The 24042-nt window shown below is 38.3% G+C and overlaps 1 protein-coding gene across 5 annotated transcripts in view; it reads right to left on the minus strand.

Annotated features, from left to right (window-relative positions):
* Positions 1 to 606: 606 nt before the first annotated feature.
* The window catches only part of PLXDC2 (plexin domain containing 2), a 427187-nt gene continuing 403751 nt past the window's right edge, over positions 607 to 24042 (minus strand). For all 5 annotated transcript variants that reach the window (XM_086334550.1, XM_086334552.1, XM_086334549.1 and 2 more), the window contains one exon: positions 607 to 11587. In XM_086334550.1, the coding sequence (XP_086190676.1) occupies positions 11471 to 11587 (117 nt within the window). In that variant the 3' untranslated portion in view covers positions 607 to 11470. The remainder of the gene's footprint in view (positions 11588 to 24042) is intronic.

Consider the following 24042-nt stretch of genomic DNA (forward strand, 5'->3'; position numbering starts at 1 on the left):
GTATAGCACAGGGACTCTACTCAATGTTGAGTTCAGTGGCAGCCTGGATGGGAGAGCAGTCTGGGGGAGAATGGATGCCTGTATATGTGTGGCTCAGTCCCTTTGGTGTCCACTGGAAACTATCACAACATTGTTAACGGGCTATACTCCAATATAAAATAAAATGTTAAAAAAAAGAAACAAAAGGACTTCCTATCCTTTCACTAGCCTACAGCTCTGGACACTGCACTCAGATTTTCTTCCACAATAGGGAAAATGTTTCAAAGGCTAATGGTGGAAAGGAACAAAAATACCTTGAAAGACAAGGGTAAACACATTTAAGAAATGAAAACAGGGCTTCCCTGGTGGCTCCATGGTAAAGAATCTGGCCAATGTAAGATACACAGGTTTGATACCTGGTGTGGGAAGATCCCATATGCCACGGAGCAACAAAGCCCGCGCACTGCAGCAATTGAACCTGTGCTCTAGAGCCTGTGCTCCGCAGCAACAGAAGCCACTGCGCTAAGCCTGTGCGCCGCAGCTGGAGAGTAACCCCCGCTCCGTGCAACTAGAGAAAAGCCCTCACAGCAATGTAGAACCAGCGCAGTCAATAAATAAATAAAACTATTTTAAGAAATTAAAACAAAACGATCATTTATTGTTTTTAATATGTAGTCAAATATGACAGCAGTATTACACAAATTGCTCCCTTCTCCCCCTTCTAAAAATTCCCAAATATGTTGACTCCAACTGAAAGTGAAAAATAAAAAATAAATGATTTAATTCTGAAAATAGCAATTGACAGAGAGAAGACATATGGCATTTGGTCACAACCAGCTTCCAGACCTGAAAAGATGAATTGTGTCACCAAGGCAGTTGATACACTGCGCTTTCTTACAAAATGATTACTAGGAAAAATAAACAAACCAGATTTTTCACATACTGTAAGCAAAAGAAATGCAGAAAAATTGGTTTAAGAAGCTGAGGAAAACTTCAGTGAATTATTGCAATCATAATGATCCCCAGGTAAGAGATAGATGGCAAATGAATAGACTGTAAGGAAATACATTGAAACTTAGATAATTAATCTTATAGTGAAAATAATCAAGAAGATTGCAGACGTATGTAGCATCCAAATTACTGAATTTAAACAGGGGATTCCAGTAAGGTCTTCTGCTATCATATACCATCAGTGCAAATTCAGATACAATCATTTTTACATTTGCAGGTTCAGGTAAGTCAAGCACGAGGTCATCGAGGAAGTATTTGAATGTGATTTTACTATGAAAAAATGTGATCTCCAGTGTCTCATTGACATGGCAAAAGAAGTAGGAATGATGCCAGGAGGATTGGAGTAAATTCAAAACGCTCAGTTTTCTGAGGATTAAATGAAGTTTTGGAAAAACCTCAGTAAAATTAACCTTCACCTGACAGACATGTCCTTGATTTGAAGCCCAGGGCGGTGGAAAAGAGAAACAAACTCAAAAGTGTGACAGCCTTACCCACTGCCTTTCCTTTTGTTGGGGGTTGACTGGGTGGTGGTATTTAATCACTAAGCTGTGTCTGACTCTCGGCGACCCCACAGACTATTGCTTGCCAGGCTTCTCTGTCCATGGGATTTCCCAGGCAAGAATACTGGAGTGGGTTGCCATTTCCTTCTCCAGGGGATCTTCCCAACTCAGGGGTTGAACCTGTGCCTTCTGCATTGCCAGGTGGATTCTTTACCACTGAGCCACCAGAGAAGCCCTGTGTGTAGAGGGTCAGATTTTCCCCTCAGTGTTCTCTTTCAGCAGCTCCATAGTGAGCTTTGTGATTCTGACAAAGGCTACAATTATACCCACTTTGAAATACATTTACAAATATTCTGTGTGCTGGTGCAACTGGCATGAAACACAGACAGCTCTCCCCTCCCCGGGTGCCCAGTTTCTCCTCCTTTCACCCTTCAGCGTTTCAGATGACCACAAGCGGAATTACCAGAAACAGTAGTAAATTCCTGGCATTGGAAGTTACCATGATCCCAGCTGGCATGCAAAAAAAAAAAAAAAAAAAAAAGCCTGTTTCTTTTTTCCCCTGAAAATAATGTTCTTCCCAGGCACTGTTCAAATGCCTCAAATGAGGCAAATGAGAGACTTGTTTTGACCGACCAACGAAAAGACTTCCCTCATCTCAGCTAAGGCCCTGAAATGAGGCAAACGAGAGATTTGTTTTGACCGACCAATGAAAAGACTTCCCTCATCTCAGCTAAGGCCCTGAGATTTAGTTCCAATAAACACAAAATGTTTGTGTCTCAAGAAACTTATTTCATTTCCCTAAAATGATCTTAACATTTTTTAGCAAAGGAAGCTCTGATTTCACTTGATGGTATTTTCAGAGTAGCCACTTACAGAGTAGCCAAAGAAGACACTTGGAATTTTTATTTCCTTGCTAAAAATATGACACTGAGTATATTTTTGTTGAAACTAATTTTACAATGGTTACTTAGGCATGACCACAATGTCTAGACATGAGTATGGAGTCTGGGTCCCAAGATGGTTAAACTTCACAGAGATCTAGAGCTGGGTCTGCAGAATATTGTACACTTTCCTCAGGAAAAGTTTTATTGTATTTTATTGCCTATGTGTGGTTGGATGTCTCATGGTCTCTGGTATAAGGGAATCAAAGTACATGGTTATGCCTTGTAAGTCAGAGTGTAATAAGTGAAAAGTGTCTTTTTGGTCATTACTTACTCAAGTAATCCAATTCCCTAGGGAAAAAGCCTTATGAATTTAGCATTGGTGCCATAGAAGAGGTACAGATGGGTAATGGCTGAGTTTTAGCTAAAATGGGGCCACCTCTGCCTTCTGGATGTCATGTGTTTCTTGGCATAACTGGCGGGATCTGGACCCAATGTCTCAAAGTCTGGATGACTTAAATTTGAGCTGATCTTCATTGAATATGTATTTGCACATTGCTCTAAAGAAGTTGAAAATTACGCTTGAAAGCATATTTTGATCTTTATTTTTCCATGAATCATCCCCCATCCACCCATTTCTATACTTCTTCTCATATAGCAAATGTCTAAAATTAGTTTCATGCTATGTATCTATTTGATAGGCACCCAAGGTTTATGGTTACATGATAAGTAAGTGATATATTGGTCATGAATATATATATATATATATATATATATACATATTTGTAATGCTAGGGATGGGAGAGACCACTTTTATAAAAAAAAAAAAAAGAAAACAACACTCCAGTGGTATTGACAGAAGTCACTGAGGTTTTTCAACTGAAATAAAAATGAATATATTACTATCTGCCAAGTTAAATCTTTTTACCTTATCCCATTAGGAGAGGCTTTTTTAAAAAAGTAATTTTCAAATGTTAATAAATCTTAGAAATTAGAAAAAGATGAGCAAAAGCACATGTTTTGCATTAGTTAATCTTTTATCCTGGATTTAAAGTAACATAGACTCTTTCAGTGTGGACAGTGATCTGGAAATTAATAAGAATTAACACTGAGAAGCCAATGACGATGTGTTCTATAAATTTGTTATGGAGAATTGATTCAAGAATTTAGGTAATTTTACTTGAGTAATTATCATCTTACTGCTTTGCAATAATCATTGTGAGAGCAATGGGCATTGGCTGATTTAAAATACATGTCAGGCAGGCAATAATTAGGCACATGCATTGAAATTTAAGTTGAAACTGGAAAATCTTAGTCAAAACGTTAAGTATCACCATAGCATCTGAGATGACAGTGGTAAAGAAGGAATTCATACACACACTCGAGGATCTCCTAGGTTGGAGTTTTCTGATTTCTGTGATGGTCTTGGTAGGGAAAGGTCTCTCTGGCTGTTCTTGTCAATACTCTATAGCCTTGGATATTATAATCAAAGCTTTCAATTATGTGTGTATATTAGCAACTTGTAGTAAACAATGAAGAATGCTTCCAAAGTCTGGGTTGGTCTTTTAGCAAAGGAGTAGAGGAAGACCTGATACTCCAGTTGGAGGTTTGTTGTTATTTGTAAGATACTCTTAAGGGGTTGTCTCATAATGTCACTGACTTTTCCAATTGGTGCAGCACAGACTCAAGTACAAACACAGGGTTTTTTATAGTAAATCACTGATCCTACAGGAAAACTAACCTAAGGCACATTGAATCAGCAGGAACTTTGGCTTGATAGGTTTAGATAGTACAACTCAGACATCTCCAACTTGCAATTATTTGGGACAGTCTGGTTTTTTTCCCCCAAAGAGGGACAATAAAAAGAAATCAATATCAGAAATAGAAAAGAAAAAAATATTTCATGTAGATATACTTAAAATTGGACATACCAAACATCAACTTCTGTGCACATTTTGAAAGCAAAGACGATGGAGCAAGATTTGCAGATGTGTGAAATACCCAGAAGAAAACTCCTTGAAGTCTCTGAGATACTGAAGCTGTGTGACACCAACTCCCTGACTGAGGCCAACACCCCTGTGGCAGCTATTTCAGGGCAAAGCAAAAACACCAAACAGCCTTATCTCTTGCTATGAGAAAGTAAATCCCCAAGTTCCAGAGATAAACAAACGATCTTCGGATCTCTCAATAAATTTGTAAAACTAGGAGATGATGAAACCGAAAAAGATGATGTTCGGTTGTGATTGAACTAGTGACTTTTACAGTCCCTTCTCATACAAAGAGTTTACGATGCCAAGTCTTATTATTAATTAAAAAAAAACTATTTATAATGAAGATTAAGTGCCAAGGAAAAGAGAAACATTTCTTTTTATCTCCTGATATATTTTGTTCATTAGATAATTCAGTAGTTTGCCCAATCTCATCCCAGGGGATATTTGGCAATGTCTGGAGACATCTTTCATTGTCACAGCTGAGATATGTGTGTGTGTGTGTGTGTGTGTGTGTGTGAGCTACCAGCATGTAGTCAATGGGAACTTGGTAAGCTGGCAAACACTCTGCAATGCAAGGGACCACTCCACCACCCCATCCCCAGCTGTGAATTATGGGACCCCAAATGTCAATAGGGCTGAGGCTGAGAAAACCTGAGACAATCTAATGAATGACAAACAACCACACATACCTAAAGTGCAAATGCTTCATTGATCTATGGATACTTCCAGAAGACCCTGAAAAGATGGCATTGATAAATCACAAAGCCACAGTAGAAATATGAGAATAAGATAGTGAACTATTATTACATCTAATCAGGAAGAATTCAAATGACCTAAAAAGTCCCTCTGGGACTGGGACAACTTTGAATGAGTAACTTTTCTTCTCATAAGTGAAATTAACACATCATTTGAAATTGAGCAAACAGCAGAGATGGGCAATGATGTATCATATTTCAGAAACATTCCTCAGAAAAGTACTTGAAAGTTCCCTATCTTAGTAGAATAGAAATTAGAACTGGAAATTGGATAGAGTAATAGTGAGCTGATCAATTTGCAAAGTTGTGTTTGAAGATTTTACCCTATTACAATTATCAGTGGACATGCCTGATCTCTTATTGTTTGTACCTATCACTGTATATCACAAGACCTAGCACAGGAACTTGGTTCCAGTAGGTGCTCAATAACTATTTAAGTGAACTGGGTGGTTGAATGAATGAACAAATGAAGAAATAAATCAAAGTGCCCTGTAAAATGTAAAGTGCTTTACGAACACAAGGAAATAGGAGTACATAGTATGTAATGCCACTGACCTCGTAACATTTGCTCCAAAGAGCTTCTTAGGCTCCACTAGTTTAAAAGCAAATAAAAATTGTGATAATTCAGTAAGAAAATCTGCTATGAAGATGACTAGTTTTCATGTACATCTGGGAAGAAATGAAGCAAAGGCAGAGCAATTTTAAGTGACACAAGATAGTATTGCTAACTTAGATGGCCATAGGTAGGGGCATGTAAAACCAGATAAAGACCTTGCAATAACCAGAACTGGAACTACTGGTACCATTCTTAGGACAACCACTTGATGGCGGAAGGTTGATCCAATGTTCTCTATTCTAGGACAGAGCAGAGAGTCAGGATAGCAAATAAAAATTGCTTTTAGGCAGACTGTGCCTTCTAAGGGCTTTCCTAATGGCTCAGAAGGTTAAGAACCTGCCTGCAATGCAGGGGACCTGGGTTCAATCCCTGGGTCAGGAAGATCCCCTGGAGAAGGGAATGGCAACCCACTCCAGTATTCTTGAAACTGTGTGATTGGCTTTAAATACTGACGGAGGGGGTGTAGGCCAAGAGAATTGGAACAAAAATGAATAGTCAGGAGTTTTAAGATCAAGGCCCACTTCTGATGTTGGGCACATGACTATATCTCTCTGGGCCTCAATTTTCTGATCTGTAAATGAAGAGGTTGGATTAGATGACCTTCCATGATTCTGGTATATAGATGATGATGTCAAAAACTGGAGGCTGGTAAAGTAAAAGCAAGAGCAATCTCTGGGAATTAATAAAATACATCTTAATAAAATATCTAAAAAATGCCTGAAGAAATACAAAGCAAAATAACAATTCAAAGGAGGAAAGAGCCTTAACCGCAGCATCTATTTTTCAGTTAATCTTACTTAAATATTAATTTCTTATCACGGAAGTGTCTTGAATCAAGGCATGAGTTTCAGCAAAACTTTTCTTATTGCCCTGGGCAATAGACACTAGGGCATTGTCAAACTTATACTCCCTCAGAATAAGGAAATAACATAAGAATTTACCTTTTTGCCAAAACTAAGAAATCACACTAATCTGAGAATATGTATTATCTGAATATGACAAAATTAAATTTTATTCTTTTTATGTAGTTTGCATTTGCAAATTTTTACATTTAAAATTAAGTTCCACCTACTGTTATATTTTAATGTGTCAGGCCCTTACACTTGTGTTACAGGGAGAAAATGCATATTTGAAATGATTTGTTTGAGGTACTCTCCTCTAAAGAGAAGCCTGCTGGTCAGCTCCTGGGTTTCTCTTTGTTGTGAAGAGTTAACTGGGGAATCAGAAAAAACCGGAGAAGCTCAGGGACACTAAAGAACAGAGCCCGATGAAGGATGCACCCAGGACTTTGAGAGAAAGCATGGTTGAGGCTGATGTCAGGCAGGGGGAACATAAGATAAAATATTAATATGGGGAAAAAGGAATTGAAGCGATTCCTGAGTGTAAGTTCCTTTGGCATTTCCTCAAGAACTGTACTGATCTGATTGTCTTTGAATGCTTTTAGGATGGATGGACTTTCTTCCCTCAGAATACAAGTTCGTGCTGGTACTGGGCCAGGAGATGTGCTTTATATGGGTTGTACATGAGTGCTTAGTTGTTCAGTTGTGTCCAACTCTGCAGTCCTGTGGACTGTGGACCACCAGGCTCCTCTGTCCAAGGGATTTTCAAGGCAAGAGTACTGGAGTGTGTTGCCATTTCCTCCTCCACCGGATCTTTCCCGACCCAGGCATCAAACCTAGGTCTGCAGGCGGATTCTTTACTGTCTAGGCAACCAGGGAAGCCCCATCTTTGGGTTCAATTGACATAAGGTTTTAAAAGTCTGTATGTTTAGTCAATCTATATAATAATAATCTTGCAAGGAAGACAGGATAGAAATATTTTTATTTTCCAAACTTGCAAATGGAAACTTCTAGTGGTAAAAGTGATTTTCCTGAGGACATAGTGGAAACTCAAAACCGTGTCAGCTGGGATTCTTTTCATTATTTTAAGCTGCCTCTCTGAAGAAAAACAGGTCCAGGAACTATCAAATCTATTTTTTTATCCTCCTCCTTTTCTCCAGGAAGAAAGTGAAAGTGTTAGTCGCTCAATCGTGTCCGACTCTTTGTGACCCAATGGACTGTAGCCTGCCAGGCTCCTCTGTCCATGGAATTCTCCAGGCAAGCCATTGCTTCTCCAGGGGATCTTCCCAACCCAGGGATCGAACCTGGGTCTCCTGCATTGCAGGCAGATTCTTTACTGTTTGAGCCACCGAAAAGGAAAGACTTCTACAGCAGAGTTAATAGAATTTTCTGCAAAGACAGGAGCCTTCAGTGGTGTCTAGTATGGAAGCCACAAGTCCCATGTGACTTTTGGAGGCTTGAAATATGGCTAGAGTGACTGAAGAACTGAATTTTTACTTAATTTTAGTTAATTTAAATCGTTCAATTTGGCTAGTGTATATATTGGACAGTACATCCTAGAAGCTTCCTGTGAGACTGCCCCATTTGTATGTTCTCAGTTAATAAGTTGTATCTGAATCTTTGGGACCACACAAACTGTGGCCCACCAGGCTTCTCTGTCCATGGAATTTCCCAGGCAAGCATACTGGAATGAGTTGACACTTTCTTCTTCAGGGAGTCTTTGAGACCCAAGGATTGAACCCCGTCTCCTGCATTGGCAGGTGGGTTCTTTACCACTGAGCTAGACATCCCAAATTAAAATAATAATTGGAGGGAAATCGCATTTTATTATTTAGCTTTCTATTTGTTAGCACATGTTGAATTTCAAACCTTTCATAAACAAATCAACACCGTGGTCAGTTTCACCTCATTGGCTTAAGATATTTTTCTTGACTTTTAATACCTTTGAAAAGTGAAAGTGTGTCCAACTCTTTGCAACTCCATGGACTGTAGCCTGCCAGGCTTCTCTGTCCATGGGATTCTCCAGGCAAGAATTCTGGAGTGGGCAGTCATTCTACTCCCAACCCAGGGATTGAACCTGGGTCTCCTACACCACAGGCAGATTGTTTACTGTCTGAGCCATCTGGGAATCCTTTCCCTATTCACTAAATGTTTTTACAAATAATTAAGATGAAATAACTAACTTCCTCTATAGCACCATTTATCTGATTTTTCTAGAACTTTGTATATGTTCCTTTGCTTTTATTCTCCTTTTACTAGGTTCATAGTATATGAAATAACATGCAGATGCATCTTTTCTAATACATAATATATGAAAAGTCCAAAGCACCAGAGTCCATTCTGAATTTCCAGAAACTCTGTGAATGTCTGCTCTTCCTTTGCAGTAAAGGGGCACCAAGAACAAACCAGAGGTACAGAGTTGAATGAAAGTTTCATGAAAAAAAAAAAAAGGATTCAGTCAGCCTTTTCTCTTACCTCTAAAAGATTCATCAACAACAGAAACATCTCACCACCTTTAACTCCTGATTTGGCTGGGAAGTTTTCCCATACTTCAGCAGCCTTTTCACTTTCCCTTATTGCGTGCTCTTGAGCACTGGACAATTCAGAGAGTTTTAGGTTATTTTACAAAATTGGCATTTTTTTAAAAAATCAAAAGTGGAAGATGAACTTTGAAAGGGATAGAAATTACACCACTACTTCAAAGAATTAAGAAAGGTGTTGGATATATATATGCAGGATTTATATAACTGTCAATCAGCTGTATTGGAAGCCACACTTAACACAAAAGCAAGTGAAAGAAGCATCAACTTATCCTAGAAGGAATCGTCTATGTGTTCCTTATGCCTTTGTAGAATACCTGTTGCACCAGTTATATTGGCAAGTCATTTGGTAATTGCTAACTGACCAAACCTACTCCACAAGAAATAAATTGGTTTATTTCATATCAACTGAACGCAGAGAGCTATAGCAGTCATCACACCCTTCAATCACCTTGCTTGTCAATTTTTTTTTTTTGCAATTGTTGTCTAAGCAGGTTAGGGGAAAAAATTAACACCCTCATCAGGTACTTTAAAATGTTAAGCAAAATATACTTGATGGAAAATGGCACGAGTTTACATCAGACGGTTGTGAGGGTAATATGTGATACTCTGTTAGTGGACCGATGTCATTTGATGTAGACACTGTGTACAGATGCTGAGTTGGTAGTAAAGTGCTACTTACAAGACAGCTCTGCTTCTTGATACCTGAATCTGCAAATGCTGGACATGGGTACCTTATGAGAACCAACAGCTTCTTGGCACAACATGTAAGTTTCATGGGTCGAGATGTTGATAAAATTGTACACACAGTACCTGAATTCAAACTTTAGGAGCTCAGTATATATATTAACCACTTTCCTCCTCTGGGGGTGGAGGGTGCCTTTCCTGTCTTCACTCACAGGGATGGTTCAAAATCTGGACTGTGATTATAGGGCAAACAACAGATCCATCTAAGGAGCTTTTTGCATCTGCTTTATTTTTCCAGGGAGGGAAGGGGTTGATATGAACGGGAGAGCGGCTCCAACAGGCAGGAAAATCGATCGGTGCTGCAACCAGTTGAACCACTTCCACTAAGTGACATAAAAATATTCTAATATTAAGGATTATTTTACAACTCTATGGAAGTATGCAGTAATGCATCTCGCATTTGTTTTGTCTTGATGACAAAATGCACTCTGAGTCACAAGAGCCTGCCTTGTGTTAGTTATAAACAAAAATATATTTATATATATATATTTATGTAACTACTATGTGCTTTAAAGAAAATTACTGTATGATTCAGCAGGGTTCTTTCGCTCTTTTTCTCACCAGGGATATGCTGACTTGAAAGCCTTCTTAGATAGGAATCGACAATGAAATGGGCCTCTCAGACTTAAACAGCAAACAGTTAAAAAAAAAACCAAAACACCAAAAACCTCATATGCTTAGAATCCCTTAAACATTTTTGCTTCAAAAACGATTAAGGAACTCATGGTACTGTGTCCTTCTGTTTCCTTCAGCCAAGAACAACTGTGGCTTCACAGGACTTCACAGTTGGGAGGTGGAGGTGATGCTTCTGAAAACCAATCAGATGTTTTACTCTGGGGTGGGGGGAACCAGAAGCCTGGTTTGTCCCTCCCTCTGTCCTCATGCTTAGCTAAAAGGCTACAATCCTGTCACTGCTTACACAGAAGGCATCCAGGAAGAGGGAGGCCAAGTCGGAACTGGAAAGATAAAAGACTCATCCTGTAAAGTAGCGAACTGGTTGGAACAGGTGGGTCTGGTGGTTGGAACAGGTGGGTCTAGACCAGCAAAACAAAATCCTTCAGCCACGTGTCTTGTGGAAAGACACAAAATCTCTTCTTTTGTGTCTGTTTGGGCCCCTGCATCAGCTACTTTTCTCAGCAAACTGGAAATATCTGTCACTGTTCTTTTGAGTGAATGGGTTCAGGCTTTGGAACACAATTATCAGAGAAGAATATTTGAACCAAAGGTATAGATCCCTTGTGAACTAAAGCTTTATTATTATTTTTTTTCTCGATCCCTTTGCACCCTGCACCTTAAGCCAACAGCACTGTAATCTTGTCATATTTCTGATAAGTCCACAGGAGATGTGCTGAGTGAACTATAGAGGTCATTCCACTAGGGAATTTTATGTTCAGTGGTAACTGATATCCTCTATAAGTTTAAAAAAAATTTTTTAACCCTTTCTGGGCTGGGCTTGTCCAGAAATCTCATCTCCTTCTGGCTAGAGCAGCTTAGGGCTCCTGTGTGTATGTGTGTGTGTGTGTGTGGGTGTGTGTTTGTCTTAAAGGTATAGGCAAATTTTTAGTCTTAACACCTGTAAGCCAGCACTGGTGCTGTTCTGTCCTAGAAATTTTAGCACTGCTCTGATACGATAAAACCTTCTTTCTCTCCAACTGGTTCAACTTCAGCATAGGCAGGATGGCCAGAACCTCTTCGGAACTTCATTGCTGGCCATCTGCTTGGGCGTCTCTGAAACAGAAAAATGCAAAAGGAGTGAAAAGCACAGTACCGGTCACATCATAAGAAAAGTATATTTGCCAACTATTTCAGATGAACTTCTGAATTAAATGTAGCAACATATTAAATGATCTCATTGCCACCACAGTTGAAATTATACATGCCCAAAGCACCCTGCTTGACTCTCTATTATGGCACTACCAGCACGTCCCAGATGACAGTCCCTTGGCCAAAGCTACCCCCCAAAGGATTGAGAGTTTCTCAAAGACATGGTTTATGCTTTATGCATATTTACGTCTAAAAGACTCCATTAAATGTCCAGATGTAACTAAGCAAAAATGAACAGTCATGAAAAACAAATTTTCTTAATATATAACCATGGACACCTTCTCTTTAGAAGTAAATAGTGATATCACTTCATTTCATTTATTAATTCACTCAAAAAACCTAAGACCATAAAATTCTGCACAGTTATTAGAAGTGTGCTTCAAATTTGGTGTTTAGACTTCCTAGCAAAAACCAAACTAAAAGATCAATCACCTTAATATCTTAAGAATTAATTTATTAAGCTAAGACATCCCATAGATGACTTTTTGTGTTTGAAAATGAACAGATGTCATGCCCTGAAAACTGAATCCAACGTCAGAGGTTGTGAATAATCTCAAACCCATGTAAATAATTGCACATACAGACAATGGTCTTAAAATACAGGTTACTTGTATTGACACTTCTCCCTAACCCTATGTTTATCAAACAAACCTTTTGTGATTTACAAACAGAAGTGATGAAATAAATTATTAAGTTACAGCAGCAGAAGACACTAAAAGGCATTTCTCAGCCATAGTGGCACCAGAAATTACTATTCCATTTATCAGAGTACCTTTATTTTGGAGTAAATAAACCAATAAATATTAAAGGAAGTTTATTTCTACCTAAGAATTTTAATGTGAAAAATGTTAAATATCAGGTTAGGTATATTGGCATTTGGCAGCTTTCTAGATTGGCCAATTACATTCCACTGTCATGATTAATGGCTGTAAAAGAGTTTTCCCATCAGGTTGGAATGAGTATTATTAGCTTTACCTTCTGGAAAAATACCAGTCATGGTAATTGCATCTTGCCTGTTAATAATATTAGTACTGTCTCTATAACGTTATGTGGTCAAAATGCTTTATATTTATTAGCTGGTTAAGTCCCATTATGTAAGTGAAACTGAATTATCTTTATTTTCCTAAAAAAGAAGGCAAAACTGAGAGGGCTAAATAGCAATTTAGTGTCTTTGTTGCAACTAAAAATCATCATCAATGGAAATATACTAGAGATATAAACTATAAATGTTTCTAGAGAGATGGACACTGTAATTTATGGTCACTCCTGTTGTGGGAAAATGCCAATATGCTCATTCGTTCTTTAAAAAAAATCCCTGGCTGCACCAGATCTTAGATCCTCAGAACATGGGATCTTAGTTTCCCGACAAGAGATCAAACCCAAGCCCCCTGCACTGGAGGTGCAGAGTCTTGACCACTGACCACCAGGGAAGTCCTCCGTGTACTCATTCTTTATAACCCCCACTCTGGTTTCAGCTACTTCGCAACAGGGCTTCTTAGGGCACAGCTGCCCTTGTGTTTCTTGGAGTCAGGCAGCACCACTGTCTGTTCTGAAGCTCTACCTTACAAGGCCCATTTGGCCCATGGGTCCAGCAGGCAAGTACAGCCCTATGGACTAGCACTGATTTACCACTCAGGCCATAAAGACATTGTGTTACAGGTGACCATTAGAAAGGAGTGCTGATTGTCATCAAGAAGACAAGAGATGGCAGGTACTGGTGAGAACGTGATGGAAAGGGAAACTTAGACGCTATAGGTGGGAATGTAGATTGGCCCAAAGACTATGGAAAACAATCAGGAAGTTCCTCAAAAACTTAAAAATGAATCTACTACATGATCCAGCAATTCGACTTCTAGTATATACCTAAAAGAAATGAAAACAGAAGTCTGATGAGATAACTATATTCCCATGTTTATGGCAGCATTATTCACAATAGCCAAGATATGGAAACATCCCAGGTGCACAGCCATGGATGAATGGATAAAAAAGGATGCAGTATGGATACACAATGGAATATTATTCTGCCATGAGAAAAGAGGCTATCCTGTCATTTGTGACAGCATGGGTGGACCTTGAACACATGATGCCAAGTGAGGTAAGTCAGACAGAGAAAGACCAGAACTGTGTGGTATCACTTATCCGTGGAGTCTAAAAAAGTCAGACCTAAGAAAAAAGCAAACAGTGGTTACCGGGTAATACAGATGGGGAGATAAGATTGATAGTACGTAAGGGGATACACTTGTGATGAGTATTAAATAATATTGTACTATAAGCATGCAATGAAATAAATATCATTACAACAGCAACCATATTACAATATATAAATGTATCAAAGTAACACATTGTATGCCTTAAACCTACACAATGCCAAACTTATCTAATTAAAGAAATAAAAAGGAACACCACTGATGAGAATTGTTGATGATGATGCCTGGGAAAGTTACATTTTATCAAACATAATTAATCATATTTCATGCTATTAGAAGGTGATTTACACACATGATCTTATTTAATGTGTACAACTCAATCCTTTACCTTGCACCCAAACCTAAAAAGCTGGCAAATGGCAGATCCAAGATTTAAAATGAGAGCTACAAACTTCCAAAGTTAATTCTCCCACTATAGAAATTAGCCCTTAAAATTCATTACTTTGTGTACAACCTATCTGAAATTTGTGAACATAGTTCTATTTTTATTTCAATCTTAAACTATGACATTACAACAACTTCAGTATTCTAAGCATTACTAAGAATTCTAAGAATTACTAAGTTAATAATTAATTCTCTGTCTTAGGTGAAAAAGTTACAGGATTATTGATAATGTTTATCATGTTCTTTGTGAACTCATCACAGAGGTTCTCAAAATAGAAAGTACAGTGAAGCTACCACTGTTAACACAGTACAAACGTATTTTCTGAATTAATTTCATGTCCTTAAAAAATTTTCTTTCATCTTACCACTACTCATTAGAGGAAAAAACACCCTAACAAGATTTAAAATCACTAGAGATTCCACCACCCACACATAATTTGGTTCAATCTGTGTATATCACTTATACTCATTTCTAGAAACACTAAATCACAGCAGATGCTGTTTTATGAACTCCTTTATTTCCAATTAAGAACACAAAAAATTTTATGAACTATTCCTCTACAAAATTACTTTTAGTGCATGCAAAAGCATACTACGTATAACTCAATATGAGTTATACGGTCAATTTGATTTTGAGATTTTTTTTCCAGATTGTTTGATAGTATAAATAATGCTCCAGTGAATATTTTTGCTGCTAACCTCAAAGGAATATTTCTGATTAGTTCCTTTTATAAACTCACAGAAGTGAAATTATTGATCCAAAGAGAATGTGCAGATTATTTACTAAAAATATCTGAAATGTCTAACATGGTGCAAGATGCTGTTTTGAAGGGCATATGACCAAAGAAAAGTATAAAACATGGTTTCCATATGGAAGATAAAAACTTCTTCAGGGTTAAAGGGGTAAGACTTAATTTAGGTTTCAAATAAGCATTCTAAAGATGAACAAGATAGAATAGGTTGTTATATAACTACAAAATTATTCAAGACTCCTATTTTATATGTACAAAACGAAAAGATTTATACTTACTTCTACAGTTTTTGACTAGATGCAAAGAGAGGGCATTTCCCATAATACTATGTCAAAACTTACAATGAAATCTAGAAATTGTCATGCAACTGGTCTGATTTCATGCAATGAAATCTAGCAATTGTCATGCACTTGGTCTGATTTTACATTCTTTTACCAGTTTTTGATATCTCAGTTTTAACCCTAAAAATGCCACAGAGTAATAAGTTTATCAAAATCCTGCTTCCTTTCTAGAATGCTTCCACATATCACAAATCAATTAAATGATCCTAAATAAATCACTTGATTTCTCTGGGCTTTTGTTTCCTTATCTGTACAATGATATTTGGGGATCTGTCCTCTAAAATTGTAGGATCCTTATACCTGCTTGCCTGAGATAACTGAACACTGGGGAGAAAAGTTACTTAAAAACTTCTCAGGGTCATGGTTCTTCTGATCGTTGTCCCTCCTACCTTCCTCCACTAACTTTTAGGATCCCTAAACTGAAATCTATATAATTAGTTAGGACTATATAAATTAGTCCTAACTGAAGTTCTTTTCCTAGATCAATCTGCAGTTGCTCAGAGAATTTCCTTACAAATGAAAACAAGGGGTCAGTTCTCTGACTTTCACGATTCAATGTTTAGTTCTCATAGAACAATCTGTAAGGTTGGTGACTACCAACCTTATCTTTAAGCTTGGTAGATACCATGAGGCATCTATCCAGTAGACAAATGGGATCTAGAAACTTGGGCATCATGTCTGGCTCTGCCACGAAATATGATGGATGGGTCACAACCCAGCATTTAATACTTCTTTCTTGAGGCTTAAACATGTCCCAGTCTGAGTTCTTTTTAGAATGGCTAATTCGAATTGTTACAGAAACTGATGGGGGCCACAGGGTCACTTGTTAACAGAGCAGGATGTATGCTGAAAATTGAAAAATTCAGACCAGACTGTACTGTTAATTCATTACAGAGATGCAGGATGTCATGGCTTAAAACATGACTGTGTGTAATGCATGGGTGCTCTCTAACTTCATTTCTGAGAATTATTTATGCGATTCATCACATTCAGAAGTAAATGTTCACGCTGATATGTCTGCAATGGGGTGGGCCATGCAGGCAGGTATTCTCCCTAATTACTCCTTCAGAACTATTAACTGAACAGTCATTCAGATCTGTCTCAATGGTCTGCGGCGAGATAATTAGCTGAAATATCCACAAACAAACCTGCAGGGTACCCTCCGTTAGCAGTGTACACAAAACTGCAGCTGGAGACTTGTCTTCAAGCTCAGAGAGCAAAGCAGAGAGTGCTTTTTATGTGTTAGATGAACCCTTGAAAAGCAGTTACTAGACGTGAGTGTGAAAGACAAGAGGCTAATTCTGAACTTCCAGGCCTAGCTAGAAGACACCTGTGGTGTTTGATGGTGCTTGACAAGCAGTTGTTCTGAGATTTCTAGTATTTTGTGCTTTCTTTAGTAAACAGGGAGAAGTGGAAGGAGGCTGAGATTCTGAGGCGTGGACAGCATCTTGGTCCTGTCACTTCCCAGCACAGGACTCAGGCACAGTCGAGTGTTTTGTTAGTTTCCCCATTTGGAAAAGGAAATGAACTAGATAATTTTTTTCTAAGAATTTTTTCTTTTTTAATTAAAAAAAAATTAAACCATAGACCATTTGTTCCAATGAAATTTTACCTGAAGCCCAGACAGGATCACTCAGAGTAAAGGTCTCTCTTCATTACAATGGACGAAGCCCTGCTTACACACTTCCTGAGCCCTGGGGGATCCTGTGCCTGAGCATGGACTCGGAAACTACCGAACTAGATCTGCATTTCTCAGATTGTGATTCTTGTGATTCTCACAAGTCATCTTGTTAAAATGCAGATTCTGATTCGGCAGACCTGGGCGAGGTCTGGGACTCTGCATTTCTAACAAGGTCCCAGGTGATGCTGATGTTGCTGGTCCACAGCATGTTGGGAATTGCAAGGACAATGATTTGCTTTGCTCTCTGCAATCAGCATTCTTTAAAAGTAAGTGGAAGAAAAATATTGAACTCTGACTTTACTTGGATCTCCGCATACCTTCATAGAAACTCCAGTATGACTGGGTCAGCCTTTTCACATTTAGCTTTGATCACGTTTGACTGTCCAGAGGAAGGGAATCATTTCTCTCATCTCCTTATTTTGTGTTGCATATTAGTTCAACACAGGTTATATTCACTTATAAATCTGGGCTGCCAGTTTTAGCAAATGGATCTATAGGCCATCAGATAAATTTGAACGGCAGATAAACAATGAGTAATATTTTTAAACTATACTTCATGGCACATACTCATACTAAAAATTATTCATTGTTTATTTGAAATTCAAATTTATCTAAGTGTCATGTATTTGATTTGGCAACCCTAAATTCACAGGAAAACACAATATAATATCTGTGGGCCCTGGACAGTCAAACTTGCAATCTAATTAAAGTAAATGACTCCTATTTGTGGCTGTGTCTCTTTGCTTCAAAAATTGGAGGTTACTTTTTTCTTAAAAAGAGAACTCAAATGGATTTGTCTGGCTTCTGGTGTGACCAAGAATTCTAAGCAATAACTCTTGTGTGAAACAAAGCCTGGGTGTTTTGGGTTTTTTTTTTTGCACAGTCTCTACTCATCCTATTTTAGTTGCTTTTCCTCACGTGAAAGTTGTTTTACTATCCTGCAGTTGCCTCTTTTCCAATCGAAAATTATGAATTCCCAGTGGTCTGTTCCCTTCATTTTAGAACTGTGTTATGGATAAATCCTGAAGAATTAATTACTATAACCATAGTTAATACATACCCCAAATGAAAATTGTCCCAAAGCATATGAAGAACAGTTATTTACTGGGAATAACAAAACTATCATAATACTCACATGATTTTCTAAAAGATAAAGTACCCTTAAAGGGGGGATAGATAGATAGGGAGTTTGGGATTGATAAGTACACACTGCTGTATTTAAAATGGATAACCAACAAGGACTTACTATATAGCACAGGGAACTCTGCTCAATGTTATGTGGCAGCCTGGATGGGAGGGAAATTTGGGGAAGAATGGATACATACACATGTATGGCTGAGTCCTTTTGCTGTCCACCTGAAATTATCACAACACTGTTAACTGGCTACATTCCAATATAAAATAAAAAGTTTTTAAAAGGAGGGAATAGATTGGGAGTTTGGGACTGACGTGTACACACTAATATATTTAAAATAGGTTAGGACTTCCCTGGTGGTCCAGTGGTTAAGAATCCACCTACCAATGCAGGGACATGGTTTTGATCCCTGGTCTGGGAAGATTCCACATGCCTGCTGCTGCTATTGCTGCTGCTGCGAAGTCGCTTCAGCCGTGTCTGACTCTGTGCGACTCAATAGACGGCAGCCCACCAGGCTCCACCGTCCCTGGGATTCTCCAGGCAAGACTAGGGGCACCTAAACCCATGCGCCACAACTGCTGAGCCCATGTACTGCAGCTAGAGAGTAGCCCCTGCTTGCCACAACTGGAGAAGCCTATATGCAGCAATGAACACCCAGCACAGCCAAAAATAAAATTAAAAAAAAAGATAACTGGCAAGGACCTACTGTATAGCACAGGGAACTCTGCTCAATATTCTCTAATAAGCTAAATGGGAAAAGAATTTGAGAAAGAACAGATACATGCATAACTGAATCACTTTGTTGTATACATAAAACTAATACAACATTGTTAATCAACTATACTTCAATATAAAATAAAAAATTAAGAAACAAAATAAAATGAAAATTAAGCGATTATTGGCTGCTAAGTTAGGGAAAGAAATTTTTTAATATGGGGAGAAAAATCTTGCAAACATACATTTCAAACAATGTCCTTTTTTTTTTTTTTTAAATATAGCCCACTGGATCTCAGGGAATTTCACTTGGGGAAATTAAAAAAAATTATTGAAGTCAAAGCCCACCTTGGCCAACTGATTTAGAATCTATCACTGGGGCTCAGGCAGTGGATTTTTTTTTTTTTTAAGTTCTCCGGGTCAGTCAGATGCACAGTAAGGGTTGAGAACCACTTTCCATGTCTATATCACATGCTCTCCTACTTCTGAGCCTTTGCCTGTGGCTCCCCTTACCTGGAATGCCACTTACTTCATCATTTTTACTTATGTAAACACTATCCATTTCATATTATTTCCCAGAAAGCTTTCTGGATTTCCACCTACAGATTAGAAGTTACTTTTCATCTTGCTATGTTGTCACAGACATTTCCTGATATTTTAGCTACATGTCTTATCACAGTTTAGCCCACATGGTTATCGCTTATGTGGTTGCATACATGCACCGTACGTATCTGTCCTTCAGGTCAACGTCATATCTGTTCAACCCTGAACTAGCCATGGCAGTGTGTACTGACAATCTGGAGTAGATCTGACATCTGGAGTAGATCGCTTTCATACGTAACATCTGTCTCTTCTGCAAGATGTTATTTTCAGTCATAATTGGAAAAGGAAATGAATAATAATAATGACCGGAAAAGAAGACGACAGTGAAAACCTTCCCGTTTTGAACTTCATAGATGTAATCACATCAGCAAAAAACAAATAAAAATACAAAACAAATATTACTGCACAAATGGTAAAATAGAATGACAATGTATTTTTGAAAAAAGGTGGAAAAGACACATGAGGGAATATTGCCAGATGGGTGAGTACCAGGTTCAGAGAATGATTTGCACTTTGTAAAAATAGAACTGACGTGACTCAAGTTCTTTTTTTTTTTTGTCTTCACAAACACAATGGTGTCATTCTTTATTTTGAATCTATTGTTTTAACACAGATGCTTGAAGTACTGGTGGGTTGGAGACCTGTTGATTCTGAACATATAAAAAGACTAGACTTTTATGGAGTCATGATTCATAAGAATTCATTCATCCTCTAAATGAATGCATACAACTGAGTCTGTTGTCAGATGCCAAGCATGCAACCCCCTTTGGGGGTTCTCTGAATTAACTTTCATGTAGAAGACAATATTCACTAAAGGAAAAGTAAAAAAAAAAAAACAGGTGCTGAGTTGAACTTTACATATATACTGTGTTAGTAAAACTCAACAGTGACTGAATCAACTCTTTAGACCTTAGGTCAGCAAAAGTTTTTAACACAATTTAGAATTTCAAACACACAGTGATAAGAAAAATCTTAGCTTATTTTGGTTTGCCATTCTATGTAGACAACCCCTCCCCTCCCCACTTATGATCTGAACCTGGGGGTAACTGTGCTCAAAGCCCTGTCCTTGGTTCCACATTGATCCACCACGTCTAGCAAAGTATAAGGCACAAAGAGACTCATATTGATTTGCATAGATCTTCTTCTCCAATTTATGCCTTGTGAGATACTAGCATCCAGAGTCTTCTTTTCTCTTTTGACTTCAACCCATTATTGGGCATTTTGTTGCCCCAAATAAGAATGACTGGTTGATAGTGACTATTAGTGCATTCATGTGGGTATAAGTGCATTCAGTCAGCCAATAAAATTGTTATTTAAGCACCTATATGTAAAACACAACACTAACTCAAGGCATTTAAAGTATATTTAGGGAAAATAAGGTATTTGCATACAAAAGATTGAATTCACTTAAAGCTAAAAACATACAGACAAGAGATTTGATTACTCAGTATAAAATCAAGTATGTGCTAAAACTATTTGAAAATAAATTTTATGAGTTTGGAGGAAAGAGGCCTTCCTTTGGATTTGAGTCATCAGAGATGCTTTTATGAGCAGATTGAACATGAAGGCAAAGGACAGAATGAAACTCTCAGTGCAGCCTGGAGGCTACTGGCTGAACTCATTCCAGGTCTTTAGAAAACCTCAGCCTCTGGTTTTGTGTGCTTTGTTTTTTCTCTTCTACTTTATCCCCTCCAACAACTTTAAGAACTTCAACATTCTCTTCCTCAGAATTCCTCCCCGATCACTTTGAAAATATCCACTTCTGTCTCTTCTATATTGCTCATCGTGTCTCATCTCAAAACAGCCATTTCCAAGGCCTGGCCATCTCCCTGCACTGCACTACCTCTAATTCCTTTAGATTAAGTTCTTCAGCTGTATCTTAAATTCTCATCCTCTACATTTTCCTATTCCAGACTCTAAGCAGTGACACTACTGCAGAAAAAAGTCACATATTCAGGCTAAGCCAGCCCTAAAGGATTAAGGCAGGAGATAGATGGGCCCCAGACTAAGCAGATAGAGTTCATTTCCTATGGACAGAAACGCCATAAAACAGGATAACTGGAGAGGCTGAGCCCTGCCCAGATAAAAGATAAGAGACCACATATTTCTCATTCTCAAAGTCAAGGAGACCTTCTTGATTAGAAAGCTCCTTGGAGGTCAAAAGGGGAGTGATGTCAATCTACCCATAGGCCTCTTTGTTGGAATCCATCTTGCTAAGAGATGTGCACATGGGCGGATCCTAAGATAAATGAAATACAGACTCAGAATCAGGCAAATAGAAATGACTGGCCAAAGGAAACCTGGAAGAAATGCCTCCATAAGTGATCCAAACTGCCACCGGGGCGTGACTCTATTTCTGAGTCACCCTGTGTGTCTCTCCACACTCCTCTTTTCCTCCTAATAAACACTTTACTTATTTCACTATCTTTGTGGGAATTCTTTTCTGCAACAATGAAGGGCCAGGGCCTTGTCACTGATCACTGGTCTAGTGGCTATGATTCACCGCTCTTACTGCTGTGGCCTGACCTCACTCTCTGGCCACGATCCGAAACCCTGCTTCAAGCTGCTGCAGGCTGAGGCCACCTGAGATCAGAATCACACTCTTTCAATTGTGAACTCAGTGATAAGTTCATTTTTCTCTTGTTAAATCCGTATGATGCACCCAAACTCCATCCAGTTCCAATTCTCTCTCAATCATGTATTTCATCACCATTTTTATTGAGAAGATTAAGCCACTAAGATGCTAACCCTTCCCCTTGTTCTTCACTAAAGACTTCATATCCACTGATCCTTCTTGTCTGAAATAAAATGATAGTCTCTCTCCATGGCATAGCTAATTGCATTTCCTACTCAATCCTGTGCACCTTAAAAAAAAAAAGTTCATTTTTTTTTTCTTTACCTTATGCCTACACTCAACATCAGAAAAACAAAGAACCGCCTTTACTTGATTTTCTTTGGGGGGGGGGCCTCATTACTAAATCTCTCTTGAATGTCTGACTGAATCCTCTGCCTTCACATTATACAATCATTTTCGCCCCTTAAATCTGATGTCCCCACCTTCCCTTGAAATTGCATCCTCACAGATGACAATCTCTTTGTCAAGTTAGTACCTTTTATTGCTTCAAATTCTTTGGCGTCTCTAGAGCTCTTTATAATGATGGGTACTCTTCATTTCTGATATTCTCCCTGTTTTGGTTCTCTAAGATGGCATATATTCTTGCATTTGGGTTTTTCCTTTTGTTTTCTTTTTTTTTTTAAATCAACTGTCTCCTTTGCTGGTTTCTAAATGCTAAATGTTAAGATGTCCTAAGAGAGCCATGAACTCTCTGATCCCTCTTCCCAGTGGCATTCTTTATTCTCTTGGAGTTCAATTCTCACTGTTGTAACTTTCATATTTTCTCAACTGACTGCTTTATCTTAATCCATTCCTTCCCTTCAGTTGCTTTTTTGAAGAGGCCCAACTGTGATTTGACCATCAGCTCAAAACAAACATGCTTAAAATCCACCCCTCTCACTTTCTTTCCTAAGCTAACTTTGTCTTCTGATGTTTCTAATTCTAATAACCAGAAAATTTTATGTCCCTTTTTCTCAGATTTTGTACTTTGGAATTATCTTTGCTTCTTTCTTCTTCATCCCACACTTTCAACGCAAAGAATCAGGACACCCTCTCTACCATTACCATGAATTAGCTCTAGGAGTTTTAGAAATTGCTTAACTTCTTCAAGTTACCTTCTCTGTACAACAATGACTACATTTACGGATCTCACTGAGAACCAAAGAAAATTAACTGAAGGCACTTTCAGATACAAAGTATTAAGCAGGTGAAAATGGCTGAATTCTGTCTTCTGCCTTCACATGGCTCTTGAATTAGCTTCATTCCATTCCTTCTATTAATACCCTACTTCAGCTCCCAGTTCTCATGTCACACATGAACTACAAATACAGCCTTCCAGCTCTCCTGTGTGGGTCCTTTCTCTCTTCTTCAGCTGTCTCCAGCCCATTTCCCTAATGCCTTTTCAATTTCTACTTCTTTATTACATCACTGATTCTGACTGCCTGTAGAGTGAAGCCCAGATTTTGTAGTTAGTTCTTCAAAATCTGTCACATGTAATCTCCATCTGCATTAAAGCTACTCCCAGTACTTACCATAGATACCAATATACAGTTGAATAAACCAACCAATCTGAACCTTCCTTGATTTAACATTTTTGTAAAATCATAACAGACCCTACTTGCATGTGAATGCCATCTCCTCCTCCACAGCCTGGCACTCATTTGAGACTCTGCTCAAATACTGTCTCTTTAATGAAACTCCCCCTGATTAAATTAATCTCTGTCTCTCTTTCCTAAGAATTTTTCAGTCCTTGACTGCACTATTTTGCCCAAGAATGCTCAAACCATCGCACAATTGCACTCATCTCACATGCTGGCAAGGTAATGCTCAAAATTCTCCAAGCCAGGCTTCAACAGTATGTGAACCGTGAACTTTCAGATGTTCAAGCTGGTTTTAGAAAAGGCAGAGGAACCAGAGATCAAATTGCC

The sequence above is a fragment of the Bos grunniens genome, chromosome 13 (assembly GCF_055505025.1).
Source record: "Bos grunniens cultivar Pamir isolate PY7600 chromosome 13, Bosgru_T2T1.0, whole genome shotgun sequence".
NCBI lineage: Eukaryota > Metazoa > Chordata > Mammalia > Artiodactyla > Bovidae > Bos > Bos grunniens.